This window comes from Platalea leucorodia (genome assembly GCF_965183815.1).
Source record: "Platalea leucorodia genome assembly, chromosome: 1".
In the NCBI taxonomy this organism is placed as follows: domain Eukaryota; kingdom Metazoa; phylum Chordata; class Aves; order Pelecaniformes; family Threskiornithidae; genus Platalea; species Platalea leucorodia.
Window position 1 is genome coordinate 106,318,856 of NC_138823.1, and position 14,653 is coordinate 106,333,508.

Consider the following 14,653-nt stretch of genomic DNA (forward strand, 5'->3'; position numbering starts at 1 on the left):
CTAAATCAGCCAGCATGAGGAGGAGAGGGACTGTATTTTCCATAAGGTTGAAATTATATTGTTGCTCTCGGCTAATTCTAATTCTTCATGCATGAGTTACTGCGTTTGAAAATATCATCTTGAAACATCCTTAGGTCACCTAATGGGGTGGGGACAACACAGATACACGGTTCACACAGCCTTACATTCTGTGTGGAGTTCATATAGTTTATCAGCTTAGTAAAGAATTGAGCGTTAAACAAAGCCATCTTCCCTCCCTCCCTCCAAAAAATCCCAGTATGCGAAATGAATAAAAATGAAGTGGCTAAACGTCTGATTACAAGTGTCTGGAACATCTTCAGAAATCTTTCCTCTATTGAAAATAAATCTTTGAAGATGGTCCAAATTACGGTATCATAAATCATGCTACAGTGTATCTGCAGACAAAGGAGAGGGGAAGAAACTCTTTTTGCATACTTTATTAAATAATAATTTTTAAAAGCATTGAAATGTTCCAGATGTTCCCATTCACTCTGTGCTATTTTGTGGGAGAGCAAACGTAGTCCATGTGAAATAAGTTGTAAAGTCACAGGAGAACAAAGCTTGTCCAAATCCTCATGTGCCTTATTTGCATGTACTAACAATACACTGCAAAACCTGTTGTAATTTCCATCACACAGGAAAATTTTGGTACCTGACTTGGAGTTAATTTTACAGTGGTTAACAGTAAACCTAAATAGCGTTTTTAGTGAAATTAAAGTTAAAAACTGAGTTTTTAAGTTAAAACTGGAATTTTAACTAAATTCAATTTTTAAACTAAACTAAATTTAGTTAAATTAATTTTTAAGCTAAAGTTAAAAACGGAATTGTAGTTACATTTAGCAGTGCAGTAATTTTTAATCTAATTTATGTCATGTACTTATTCCATAAATTTTTATCAATCTGTAACTTTCAGGACGTGGGCCTGAGTGTAGTATCTTTATGACATCTCTGTACAGGTTTGGAGATAGCAGTTTGGATTTTGTAACAGGCCTGCTGCCCACGCTTGGCACTGTGTAAAAGGGCTAAGAAGCGTGGCCAGACCTGCGAAGCTGCTGTGTCCTACACGGACAGGTTTAATGGCCTACTTGGATTTGGGGTAGAGTTTATACCTTTTCGTTTGCTTGTTAGACCAATGGGTCATAAGGAGTTTGGACTCCTAGTCTACTACCCATTCTGGATAGGGGAAAAAATAGTTTGCTTGTGAATCATTGCTAAACATGGGGTATTTTTTCAAGAACAAAGACATTTTTCTGCAGTAGCACTTCCTACTACATTTTAGAAAGATTAAGGCACTGAAGATATCACAGACACAGCTCAGTTGGCTTTTATTCTGATTAATCCCTGTGAAACAGTGTTCCTAGAGCTGTGAATCTGAAAATTTGAGCATAGCAAGATACTCTGTTAGGACTTGCGTCAGAAATCCATAATTTTGTTTCCACTGGGTATACATTTGCTTGTCCTTTTTCCACCACAACAATGTTTAGCTTGAGTTTTGTCTTGCTATCTTTGCAGATGTTATTTTTCCTTTAAATTTGTAAGTGATTATAAAGCTGATTCTAAATTCTTAAAATAGATTTGCTTTGGTTGAAGCATAAAGCTGTCTTGAAAGCTTGATCATTTAATGCCTTCTGCAAAAAACTTTGTAGAAGATAAATGGTGCCAGAGAAGGAAATCACTTTTGATTTGGATAGTGTTGTGGTAACATTTTTTAGTATATGGGGCAGTCCCTGAAGGCTCCTCTGTTAGACGTTAACTTATGGACTACTTTTTTTTTCTTGATTAATTGTTAGGCCTCCATTGGATTGAATCCCCATGTTTCACAGTAATGCGTAGTCAGTTATGCAGGTCTTTTTAAACTGTTGTATAGGCAATGTCATCTGGAATTTCTGCAATGCTAACATAATTCTCCTGAGAGTCTTATTTCAGCCTTCGTGCCTATGTTGTGAAAGGGGCACCGGAAAAACAGCCTTGTGGGAGTTTTCACTGTACCCTTCTCAAGAGAAGCCTGAGTTTTATCGATCTGTAGGCTGAACTGGTATGACTTATGTCGTGCTAACCTTTCACACAGGTTGAAGCTATGGTGAGAAGCTCACCTGAAGTGCATCTGCCTTGTCTGTTCCTCTCTATGCTCCTCTCTGTGTGTGACATGCTTGTACACAGCAGTGATCTCCAAGTTGTCTGTCTGCTGAGTCTGTTATTTGTTGTGGGTACTATTTTTTTAATTACAGTATCTGTTAAGTTGTATTGGTTGGTTGATTGGTTGAACATACATCCTAGTAAGTTTTTCTTTTTTTTCTTCAAACCACATGTGGTTTCCTTAAACCATGTACTTGTGGCTTGTGTACATGCTTGTCAGATTTTCTTAAATGTATAGATGTTACCTTTTGTCTCTTGTGAAAGGGATAGTGTTGAAATTAATCTAGTATTCCAAAAATCCTGCTGGGGAATAAATGAAGTTAACTAAGTGAGAAGCTATCTGTGAAATAATAGTTAACGTGGCTTAACCGCTATCCAGAGAAGATGATCTTAACTGTTACTCAAATATTGCTGACTGAAGTGGTTAAAATTAGTTCTACAAGTTCTGACATTTATATTTCAATGCCGTAACAATTCACCATGGTTGCAACCTGTTCGATAATTGCAGCACAGCACTTTTAAGATTAGTACCTTGTAAAAATTGAATAATCAATTTCTTCCCTTTTGATGGCAGCAATTCTTGCTTTCCAGATTTTCAGTACGATAGAATTTTTAAAACTCGTTAAGGCCAAATATGAAGTTAATAGTATTAGATTCAAAGCTTGATAGCACCTTTTGATTTAGAAAAACAAAACGTCATCTATACACAAGCTTTGATCACCCATTTAGTTATAAAATTACAAATAAAATCTAACAATCTAACATATTTTCATTAAGCATTGAAGCTGATATAGATCTTTACTAATTTCCAAAAGATACTCTAAATGAAAACATGTTTGGTCTTACATTTAAATGTGAAAAATTTACAATTAATGGCTCCACTTTGAAGTTAATTTGTGGTGATTTGATATCGTCTGGCATTGTCTAAACTGCTCTGCAGCTGATTGAAGGCAGTATTGTCAAACAAAACTGCTTTATAAGGTCATTATCCCACTGTATTTAGTATTAGTGCAGCCTCACCTTGAGTATTGCGTGCAGTTCTGGGCCCCACAATTTCAAAAGGATGTTAAGGTACTTGCATGCATCCAGCGGAGGGGAACAAAGCTGGGGAAGGGACTGGAAGGTGTGTCCTGTGAGGAGCGGCGGAGGACACGGGGTTTGTCTAGTTTGGAGAGAAGGAGGCTGAGGGGCGACCTCATGGCTCTCTGCAGCTTCCTGAGGAGGGGACGTGGAGAGGGAGGTGCCGAGCTCTTCTCCCTGGTACCCAGTGCCAGGGCGTTGTGTGGCAATGGCTCAAACCTGCCTCCATCAGGGGAGGTTCGGACTTGACCTGAGGAAACATTTCTTTCCCGAGAGGGTGGTCAGACCCTGGAAGAGGCTTCCTGGAGAGGTGGTTGATGCCCCATGCCTGTCAGTGTCTAAGAAGCATTTGGACAATGCCCTTAATAACATGCTTTAGCTTTTGGTCAGCCCTGAAGTGGTCAGGCAGTTGGACTACATGATCACTGTAGGTCCCTTCCAACTGAAATAGTCTATTCTATTCTGATTCCTTAATACTAAAGGAGAGAAAATTATTATTATTTTGATAATTGGAAGTACCTTATGGAGCCTGCAGGTTATTCAAGGAATAAATAACTGCTAAATATGGTTTTTACTTACTTGTAGTGGTAACCAGGATAACACACGAATCTATAGACTGAAGCATTTTTATCCTGTTGTGATCCAATGTATCATAATCTCCCCCCCCCCCCCAACCAGTTTGAATAAGTTTGTTTATAGGGTTTATGTAAGACTTTTCTATAATACATTGCTTTTGTTTAAAAGCAAAAAAAAAACTCTATCAGGAAAAACAATGCAGAGGAATAAATAAATAATAAATAAAATAAATAATAATAATAAATAAATGTGATTTAGAGCCCCTTATAAAGCGGTAAACAACAAGATACTGAAACTTTCATATTTCTTATGAACTTTGTTTTATAATTATCTGTGGTAAGGGGTTTCCAGTTTGTAATTTGCACAGTTGGCTGTGATACAAACTAGGTAGAAGTTAAGGGAAGGTCTTTGATGGACTATGCTGGGTTTTGGAAAAGACTGATAGTTCTATTTTACAAATGATAAAGACTTCCATAATGGGCAGAAGGTCTGTTGGTCCAGCTTGTTTTTGCACCTCCACAAAAAGTTCTTCCCAGAGAGTCCTAGCATGTACACTGTGCTTGCCTGACTCTCACATAAAGCTGGTTTTGAGGCTAGCCCACAAGCCCTGTGAATCGAGTGGAAGCATGTAAGCATCATCTCACTAGTTGTTGTGATAACTGAAAATAAATGTGGACCTTTTTAACGGTGTGCCTTAGTAAATACAAACATGTATGACACATGAAGAGTTGACATAATAGTTTTTGAAGTTCAGCCGGGACAACTGCTAACGTATGAGATAGAGCACGGTTTTTGACATGCCACTGCAGACAAGATTTTTAGCTTAGTGTTATTTTCTTTCTAATAGTTATAAATACCTCTCAATAGTACTCCAGGAAAGTGAAGCAGCCAAAGAAATCAAACAAAGATTAACCTTTAACCACTGGCCATGCTTCTGTTAGCTGTAGCATTGGCATGGTGATAGCCATCGCACAAGATAAATGCCTGAAGCTGTTCTGATGCCAATCCGTTGGAATGTTATTTGTTCTTCAGGGAAAACAAAATTATTTTTGTAGTTCACAAGGGAAAAGAGAGAAATGAGAGTATACAAAATGCTTTCAAAGAAATAAATATGTGCTCCTGGGATATTTATGAAGATCTGCCAAAACTTTAAGCTAAACTACAAGAACAAAAACGAATTATGTGACTTCTAGGAAGTCTTGGCTCCTGACACTTTGCACTGTAAAAGATGTCTTTTAAATTAATAACTCTAAACATCTGTTACATTAAGTGAGGCAGCTCTGGAGTACATTCTCGAAACTAGTAAACTAAGTAAAAGTCTTTTTTTGCTGACTTATTCACTGAATTTTCATCTCTTAGATGCAACTTATTTGCTTTAAGCTTTATTACAATATATCAGCTCAACTTCTCCCCTCTGTCATCCAACATCTGCTGGAATTTGATACGTAAAGCACTTCCAATCTGTTTAAGGAAAATGTCCCATTCCTCTGAGATAGCCGTTTGCAGCTTTCTGACTATATTAACTTTGTAGAAGTTACAGGCTTCACGAGTGTATGAATACTAATGGCATGAATGTATGAATATCACTGATGATGAAGCCCTCTCACTAGCATGACAAGTAAAATCTGCGCTAAATTTTAAGGTCTGTTTTGACCTATCCAAAAGGTAGACATTCTCTCTCATACAGTAGTCTGACATGGCTGTGTTAAGTAGGAGAGCCACATTCAGAAAGAAAGTGCCTGTACCTTAATAACTTGGTTACAAATGGAGTGAAACTCCCATGTGCTGTTCCTGGCTCCCATTGCCTTCTGCAGAGGAGAGGTGGGACTGTGAGTGCCTGGTCTCAGATGGTCTCTTCAAAGGCCGAGATTCTGCACAGTGATTCCCACTCATTTTTCTTTGCAGAAATTACAAACAAAAAAAGAATTCCAATGCAAAAAGGTGGTAAATTCTGGAGTCGTATGAACTCTGTCTACATTCCTAAGTGTCTTCCATTTCAGTAGAAATCTTCATGACTTTTTAGCATCACTTAAGAGGTTTGGAAGATACTTGTGATTTCATGTCCTTTTCTGGCTTTGAAGATCTCGTTTGATGCATCTAGTTTGCTCACAGTGTCTTCAGAAGATACTTTTTCCACCTGAAAGACCATACGTAAAGTTCCTAGTCAGGGGAAGAAGGGTGGTTAAGTAAGTGTTTAAAATATGGGTGCTTAAAAAGTATTTTAGTTTTCAAAGTTGTACCATAAAAACAGAATCTCAGCTGTGTCTTTTCCAAGATGTGCTAGGTGTATTTATATTGACTCGATAAAATAAATAACTGGCTAAATTTGGACCCTGAAATTTAACCCTATTGGAATTTTCAGAAGTGACTAGCAGGATTTTATTTGTTTATTGGCTTTAGTAGTGATGGTAGCAGAGCTGGATTTTTGAAAGTGTCTAATTCTGAAGTTTTAGAAGAGATTTATTAGTATTTTTAGGATAAGCCACTACTTGCCAGCAAGTTATTCAGGTTGATACATATGTATGTCAATGCAGAATCACTTTTAAGTACCATGGATTTTAGTCTGAACAGGCATGTCTATATTTTAATCTTGTATAAAAACTGTTCTTCTATACAGAAACCTATTTGTGCATTGATGCTCTATAATCATGCTATATAATCAAGGTGAAATGTCTATAATACAGGCACTTATGCTGCATGCCAGATTTTACACCTTGGCTTCTGTCAGCTACTTCAGCTGAGGAAATGGGGGTGTGTGGAAGGTGTACGCTATTGTCTTTCTCTACCGAAGCGGCTGGTTCAGCCCTCCTGCTGGTTTAGGTGAAGGGCATGCTTTGGACTCCTACTGGTACGGCTCCATGATCAGGGTGTGTAGGAGATGTGCTTAATCAACACATACTTGCAGTTGGAAATGATTGTAAGAGTTTAAATGACACGAAGCAATGAAAATAAGTTCTTTTAGAAACCCTCAGCTCTTTTAAGAGAAATAGCTAATTCTCAAAGATCTTTTTGCATATATAGACAATATAAACTCCCAGAGGAGTATCTGAAAAGTTGGTACGCATACGGTTATTTTTGTACTGTCCTGTGACTATGCAGTAAGGACTACTGTGGGATCCTTATTGTTGACTTATTCTTACGAAGAAGGGTGGAAAAAGCAATTGCTGCAGGAATATTCTGAAATTGCCTGTTGGTGGGAGTGGATGACTAAATATAAAGTCCTGCTAATCATAAAGCTGTACCTAATGGCACTCTCTTAATAGTGACTTTGGAAACAAATACTGCTTTATGCCCTCGAATATCCTAGATTGTTCTGCTGCCTCAGATTACTCCTGTGCTCTGCTTCTCAGACTACAAAAGGTTACAGCTCCTGTGTGTATCTAATACCTAATTTTTGTGATTAAGTGCGATAGCCATGTGTGTCACAAAAGGTGTACAGTGAGCTGGGTTTATAGGGCCAGGGTCTGTATTAGCTGAAAAGCAGCTGTTTTTCCGGGAAAACAGAGTCCTGGAGAGCCGCAGTGGTTTTGCTGCTGAGAGCTGCTGTGTTTTGGATGGAGAGGTTGCCCATTTGGCTGCCCGTAGCGGCCCCTGCTGGCAGGCTCTACCCGTGGCATTGGGGTAACCTCTTCCAAAAACGAGCGTCAGCAGAAACATGCTGCTTGCACTCCTCTGGAACCAGGTGTACTGCAAATATCTTCCAACTTGTGTCCGCAAGGCTAACCGATTATTTTTTTCCCCATCTGTGCGGTTTTGTAAAGCAGTTATGAAACCAGTAATTTCATGAGCATTCTTGAACAGAATCACTGAAGGCACAATAGTGAAGTTAGTTTTGAGAGCTCTAACTGAAAAAAAATAGTTTATTGATCAGTTTACCTGTTTGTTTTCAGCAACAGGTACACAAGATGATGATGCAACAGGGGGAAGGATCAGAAAGTTAAGTGTTGGGCAGTATGACAATGATGTCCCTGGGCAGCCATCGTATAACAGGTGTGGATGGATGAAGTCTCCTGCTACTGACCAGGCTGTAAATCCAGCATCACCGATTCCTGTAGGGGAGACCAAGGAGGTAAACAATGAAGAATTTTTCAAGAAATACTTATTGAAGCGAATGGCCAATAGGGAGTCCCATGTTCATGTTCAGTGTCCAAAATCAATGTGAAGCAGTTGGGCGGTTGCATCGTGGCAATAAGAACCAATGACTGTAGTTATCTCAGAAGTGCAGTTCAGTGTTTAAGGATGTCCTGCGCTTGTCCTCTTTGTGTGTTTGCATGTTTTCAGTGTTCCAAGATCTCTCTGCTGGAACAGTGGATCAGATTATATGAATCCTTCTGTAATCTGATGAAAAATGCCCCTCCGTGTTGTAGGGTTAAGTGGGAATTTTTGTGCTGTAATTTTGCTTTTTTGTGCCCTTTCTAGATGGGTGTTGCATGTTACCAAGATAAAATAGATGGGGGAATCTTCTCCCCAACAAAAAATGGAAATGAAGCTGTCCCATCTACACCAGCTTTTCCTCTGTCACCAGAGACATCATACGGTAAGGAAAAGTCTGTCTCTTTTTATTTATTTATTTTAATAGCACTATTAACATTTTAGCTGTTACTGAAGAGGAACTGTACTTTTCCTTCTCTCCTAGTGAAAACACCTCCACTATACCATCAGCGGATTCCCTCCAGCCAAAAGGTCAGCAGCCCATCTGAGCTGTACAGAACCAGTCCTGGTAAGATACCTCTACTTCTTAAATAATTTGAAACTAAACTATGTATGAAGGCAATTAACACAATAGTGGTTATTCCTTTATAAATAGGACATATACCTGGTGAATTTAGATGTGCAAGTCGGCGAAATAGAATTTAGCAGTACTATTTTAATCATATCAAAAAAGAAGTAAACAATGAAGAATTATCCAAGAAAGATCTAATGCCGTTAATTGCCAATAGGGAGTCCCGTGTTCATGTTCAGTGTCCAAATCGGTGTGGAGCAATTAGGCAGTTGCGTCACGGCAATAAGAGGAAACGCAATTCAGTGTTTGAGGCTATCCTGCTCTTGTTCTTTGTACGTGTTTGCGTGGTTTCAATGTTTCACAATCTCTCTGCTGATATTTGATAATATCAAAATAGTATTGTCAGGAGGCTTGAGTTCCTTCTGATTTTTAGTAGGTTTTGTCTCCATCTGAGGAAAGAGGGGTGATATCCATGTTGCCATCTTGACAGACAAATGAAGCTGACAATAGAGCTTGGCAGTAGCTATGCTCAAGTCAAGGAGATGCTTAATCAAAGGAATGAATGTTCTGGAGGTTTTTTTTGCCACAATACAGTTTGTAAATGCACGAGCATGGAAAAGTAGTTGGTAATAGATAATTATATGGTTAAAGATTGAATGTGATCTAGCTATGAATTTTATTAATAAAGGATTCTTCTTTAAGGCCTTAACTCTTTGCTGCTAAAAATAGCAGCAAAGCTATTATTACCTGTCACCTTTTCTGTGTGAAATTATTTTAAAACAATAAGTTTGGGAAAAAAAAAAAAAAGTATTTCATGTGACTGCGTCAGAAAGTGCTGGACATAGAAGGAAGCCAACATAATTTATTTAAAACCCAAATAAAAATCACAGACATTCATTTAAATTGTATGCATTAGGAGATGTTCAGATGATAATTCATGTGTATATATAATTTTATTGCTTAGTCTATGACTGTGTTCTCAGGCAGGATCTTGATAGAGTTTCCAATAAATTTCGTGGTGGATTTTGATGCAATCATAGTTACAGTGTTGTGTTTTTAACTTTGGAAAAAAACCCTTTCTGTTTAATTTGCCTCATTTAATAGTTATCAAAAGCAAATAACATCAACACAGAATAAAATCCTCTGTAGTAATAAAGCAGTCTTCTACACAGTTCAAGACATCTCTTTATGATTCAGTTGCTGTGGCTTTGCCCTTTCCTCTTTCAACTCTTAATTAGTGGTAGATATCCTCCTGAGGGCAGCTTCAGCAAATCTGAAAAACAGGTTGCTTACGTTGAGTTAATCTGCTGAACACTTTCTTGTTAAATGGTTTCCATCACTGTTGCTAAGATTTAGAACTTGCCCTGGAAAATTTTGTGGCTTTCAGTGTGTTTCTCTATTTTGTTGGTGATTCTTCTGCTTAATTCCAAATGCTGTCATCTCTCAAATGCCGGGTTTTAGATACCCAGTTAATGGGACACTGAAAATAATTACTTCAGCTTAGACCAAAGCAGGTAATTCTCCCTCTGAATGCTCCTTTAAAAATGATGCTGAAGGTGTACTGAATGCTACAGGTTAAGTGCTCAGCTCCCTATGGCTTCGCTTTTAGCCGCAAACATAGTGTACGTTGACAATAAAGGTTAAAGGTGTATGAGGTCGGTCAGCTAGAAAACATGCAATACTCCATTAGCGAGCACCTCTAAGAAAGTGGGTGACTTTTCCACCAGAGCACAGAAACGTCTATTGCCGGAGGCTATATTAGAATCCTACTTTAAATACTTTTTTTCTTTTCTCTCTTTTCCCTTCACTATTCTGCTTTATTTATTGCCTCTATCTTCAGTAAGTATTTGCTGTATTTACTTGCTTCTGTGTCTTCTGACTTTGGCAAGAAGTGAAGAAGATGTCTTCTCATTACTTTTGCTACCAATCCCTAATTCATGCCCAGAGCAAGAGCATTGTGTTTTGTGTGTTGAATGAGGCCACGAATCTGACGGGAACAGAAGTAGCTGTTCCTGCGGTTGAGACTGCTCTAATGCACGTGTGACAAAGGTGACTATAACAGAACAGTATGCACTTCGCAACAATTCTTACGGCTCCAATTCTTAGTACTTTCCTTTGCAGCCTTGCTCTTCTTTTAAATGCTTTCATGTTTTTTATTTTGGTAGAAATTGGGAAGCATACTGACTTCTCCGGAGATTTTCAACAGATTGAGGCCATTGGAGTCATGGACTCTGGAGTCTTAATTTCTGCCACTAAGATATTGCCCCTTTTGTCTCAGTTCAGATCACACTTGAATTCAAAATTGTTTTGTTCTGCATCTCAGCTTTGCTGATTATCTGCATTCCAAGTTAGTAGTGAGGATGCTGTAACGTCTGGCTACCCATTATCTAGATATATTACTGTCTTATTTCTCCCCGCCTTCCTTGTCGAGAGTAGCTTTCAGTGTAGTTAGCACTTATCAAGGGAGAATTGATATGATTTTAGAAAAGTATGAAAGTATACATTGTAGAAGAACAATATGTGGGTTTGTGTATTCTATATTCAACAATTACAATGACATCTAGTCTTCATGTATACAAAATGATAAAATTATCTGTTCTTTTGTAAGTTATTCTTGATGTAAACTGTGTACCTTTTATCTTGAATGCATCCAATTCTGATTCTTAAACTATTTATTGAAGTGAAGGGCACTGTCTTCACTGAAGCCTGACAAAACTCTGTATAAAATGGTGCTCTGTTAGTCCTAGAAATCTTCATTTTCTTTCCAGGTGAAACCACTTTGTTAGGGAAAGTCAGTCTAGTGGTGGTATGTATCTGTCTCCCTTTCATTAGCTATGCCCTACCTCTTCTTTCTCCACATACATTTCTTTAAGATGCCCTGCCTGCACCAGCTCAAAAGAGCAGGACTTCTTTCCAGAGCCTTGTTCTTAGACAAGAGCAAGTTTAACCTCCCTCAGTCTGTGTTCAGGCATGCAGTCCTTTCGCGTCAGCTCTGCTGCTCCAGTGATCGCCTGCTGACATGGTTTCATTGCCCTTTTCCTCACTTTACATAGCTTGCAAGTAATACAGCACCCACAGAGTTCATTCTGAATTATCTTTTGAAAGACATCTTGTCTCTTAAGACAAACTTGAGCAGTCTAAAAACTGGCTAGTTTTATAAATACCCCACAAAAAAGCAGGTTCCAGATAGAACCCAGATACAGCTCTCTGCGTAACACATTAGCCATTGTACATCCCACGGTAGAGCCCGAGAGTCCCCCACATCAGTGAAGGAACAGAAGTGCTATTTGTAGGCCATTTTGAAGCTTATAAAGGCTCTCTTGTCTCAGACAGCATACGGCTAATTGAAGTCCCTTTGTATACAGAAGTAACAAATAAGACTGTAGCAAGCTCTTTGCCAGAGGACTGAACTCTGGCTAACCACCCCTGCCACTCCACCCCTCCGGCTGGACATGAGGAGCTGCCCCTTCTTCAGCCCTGGCCAGAGCACAGACAGAGCTTTGCAGAAAATCTGCATTCACAAACAGGCACTGTCTTGCAGCAGAAGGCAGGGATCTGTGGAACAAGGGAAGATTGTCTATAATCCTTTATCCATGTACTGACAAAGAGAAGACATTTTTTTCCATCTTTTCTGAACAGCCTAAGTAAACTTGCACAGTTCAAGCAGTGCATATGGTGGAATGATAGCACTCCTGCTGGTATGAGGAATCTCACAGCCTTCAAGCATGTGTAAGGCCTTGCCTTTTCATATCCGCCATGGAGCCTAGGTACTGTACTCAAAGCTTGTGTTACACATACGAGCTGCATCTTTTCTAAAAATTGTCAAAAGGTCATCTTTTCTCCTCATGCTGTCATGGAATGCTTCAAGACCGGACACTGGTGTATTTCCATGGTTTTTCTCATACAGACTCTGTTTTTATCTGACAGAGGCATTGTAATCCTAAATTCCCCCCATTGACTAACGTAGGCTTACTCTGTTACATCACCCAGTAGAGCGATGAATGTTTCATAAATCTTTCGGAAGGCAAAACCACAACCTAACAGATATCATCATTACTATGTAATTCTAGTACTGATTATAATTTTATACTGTTGTAATTTCATACTGTTATTCCAGGATTGTAATTTCTTCCAGTCACTGAGTTGCAAGGGAAATGAAATGTACTGCTTAATTGTTCGATAAAAAAAGTCAAGGTTCTGAACTGAAAACGTTTTCTGGGTGTCAGAAGGGTTAGTAGCATAGGGAATAAAAATGATACTAATTTGTGAGAGGGAAAAATTCCCAGTCTATGATGTGCAAAAACTTTCTCCACAATATGAAAAGGTTTCATATAATAATTATTTATACCCGCCTTCCTCTCTTCCCCGTAACCATTTATAGAAGGTATACATGTCCAAAGCAAGAGATAGATACGGAACTCTTCCAGACATCCGGGTTTATTTGCTTAGGACATCAGTGCATCCACTTCAGTGGATGGTTATCATAAGCTCTGTCCTACTGGAAATAAAGATGCATTTTGGTTTTTGCTGTTGTTGTGCTTTTGGGTTTGGGGTTTTTTGGGTTGTTTGGTTTTCTTTTGTTAGTTTTATGGGGGTTTTTTGTTTTGAACGTTGAGGCTATTAATGAGCAATTAAAAAAACAAGTAGAGACAAGGCATTTATGGTGTTTGCTACAAGGCAGATAGACAAGGTCTCTGTTATGTTTTTCATTGTCCTGCAGCTGACCTTGACATGTTTATCTCGTGGGTAGATACAGTGCTCATCTCCACGATATTTTTATAATGAAACAGCTAATATTTCTCAGTTATGATAAAACAGACCATTTACTAGTGCATATGAAGCCTCCATAGGGTTCAGGAGCAAGTAGGAAGGGACTCGGTTCTCCTGTTCAGATTCTATGAACATAAGCTTAATCAGATCTTCCAGAAAGAGCATGTGGAATGCTGGAAAGCATAGTCATAAATGTTCAGAGGCCACTTCTTGGCCATCGTAAGCACTGAAGCCAACATAATGTCCCACTTTTTCCTCTCTGGATTACTTTCATTGACAGATTCAGCTGAGTAAAACTAACCTTTATACAAACTTTTTATTGCACAAAGTTTGGAGATGACTTGATGTATTTTCCAGTCTTTATTGTCACAGACCTCCTTCCCTTTGCACCGCTGATTATATTATAATACAGTTGTTAACATATCCTTCAAATACAAACATGGAAACTTTCTATCTTGTCTGGCCTGCAGAGAAAGAAGCAATGCTTATTATCAGCGATTTCAGTCTGGTAGCCCAAATTCACAGCAAAGGTTATAATGTTCCATCTTGTGTGCTGACTAGATTAACAGTTTCATTTAATTTGCATCAATCTGAATGGTGCAAATATGTTGTAGTAGAAGAACCAAGTTGAAACTGAAAATAACTTGAATTACCTGTAGTCTATGCCTGCTTTTAGTGAGCAATAGTAACCAAAATACTTATAGTTTGTGTCTACAACTGAGCTGTTTGATAATCAGCTTTAATTGAGGTGGTTTTTTTTTTTCTGTACCTAGTTTGGCTAAGATTCTCATGGGAGGTACTCTCCCAGTGCACACTGATTAACTTACCAAAGCTTTATTCTCTGGCTTAGAATAAGAATGAAATGATTTAGAGATTAATCCATTTAGCTTGCTAAATATGGACTGGTTTTGTTAAGTGTTTCTACATAAAACTTTACAAAATCTGTACCTATTTTAGCCACTCTTTCAAAATTCTAACATGTCCTTGATTGAGAGGAGTAAGGAATACAAGTATACATACCCGAATATAAAAAGGTAGGGAGTGCCAAGTCCATGGAAGATAGTATGTGATGAAGGAGCAGTGGGACAATATAAATGTGTTTTTCTTTGGCTGATATGTTAAAGCTGACAAAAGATGCCATTCTTGTTACTGAATTTTCATAAGAAAGCTCATTGTCTAAAGTATATTCTGTCTTGCATTGGTTTTGGATACTGTAGTTTGATAAAATACTCTGGAACATGAATATATTTTGGTTTGTAGCCAATGTTGTATCTGATCACAGAATCAAAAATTGTTTAAATCTGATGCTTATGTAAAGACAAAGATATTTCACGGTAAAATGTTCTT

At 38.3% G+C, this 14,653-nt stretch overlaps 1 protein-coding gene across 1 annotated transcript in view; it reads left to right on the forward strand.

Moving 5' to 3' along the window:
• Window positions 1-14,653, forward strand: part of TNS3 (tensin 3) — a 231,977-nt gene that overhangs the window by 167,419 nt on the left and 49,905 nt on the right. The window contains 3 exon segments of the mRNA XM_082308287.1: window positions 7,704-7,882; window positions 8,233-8,350; window positions 8,450-8,533. Of these exon segments, the coding sequence (XP_082164413.1) occupies window positions 7,704-7,882; window positions 8,233-8,350; window positions 8,450-8,533 (381 nt within the window).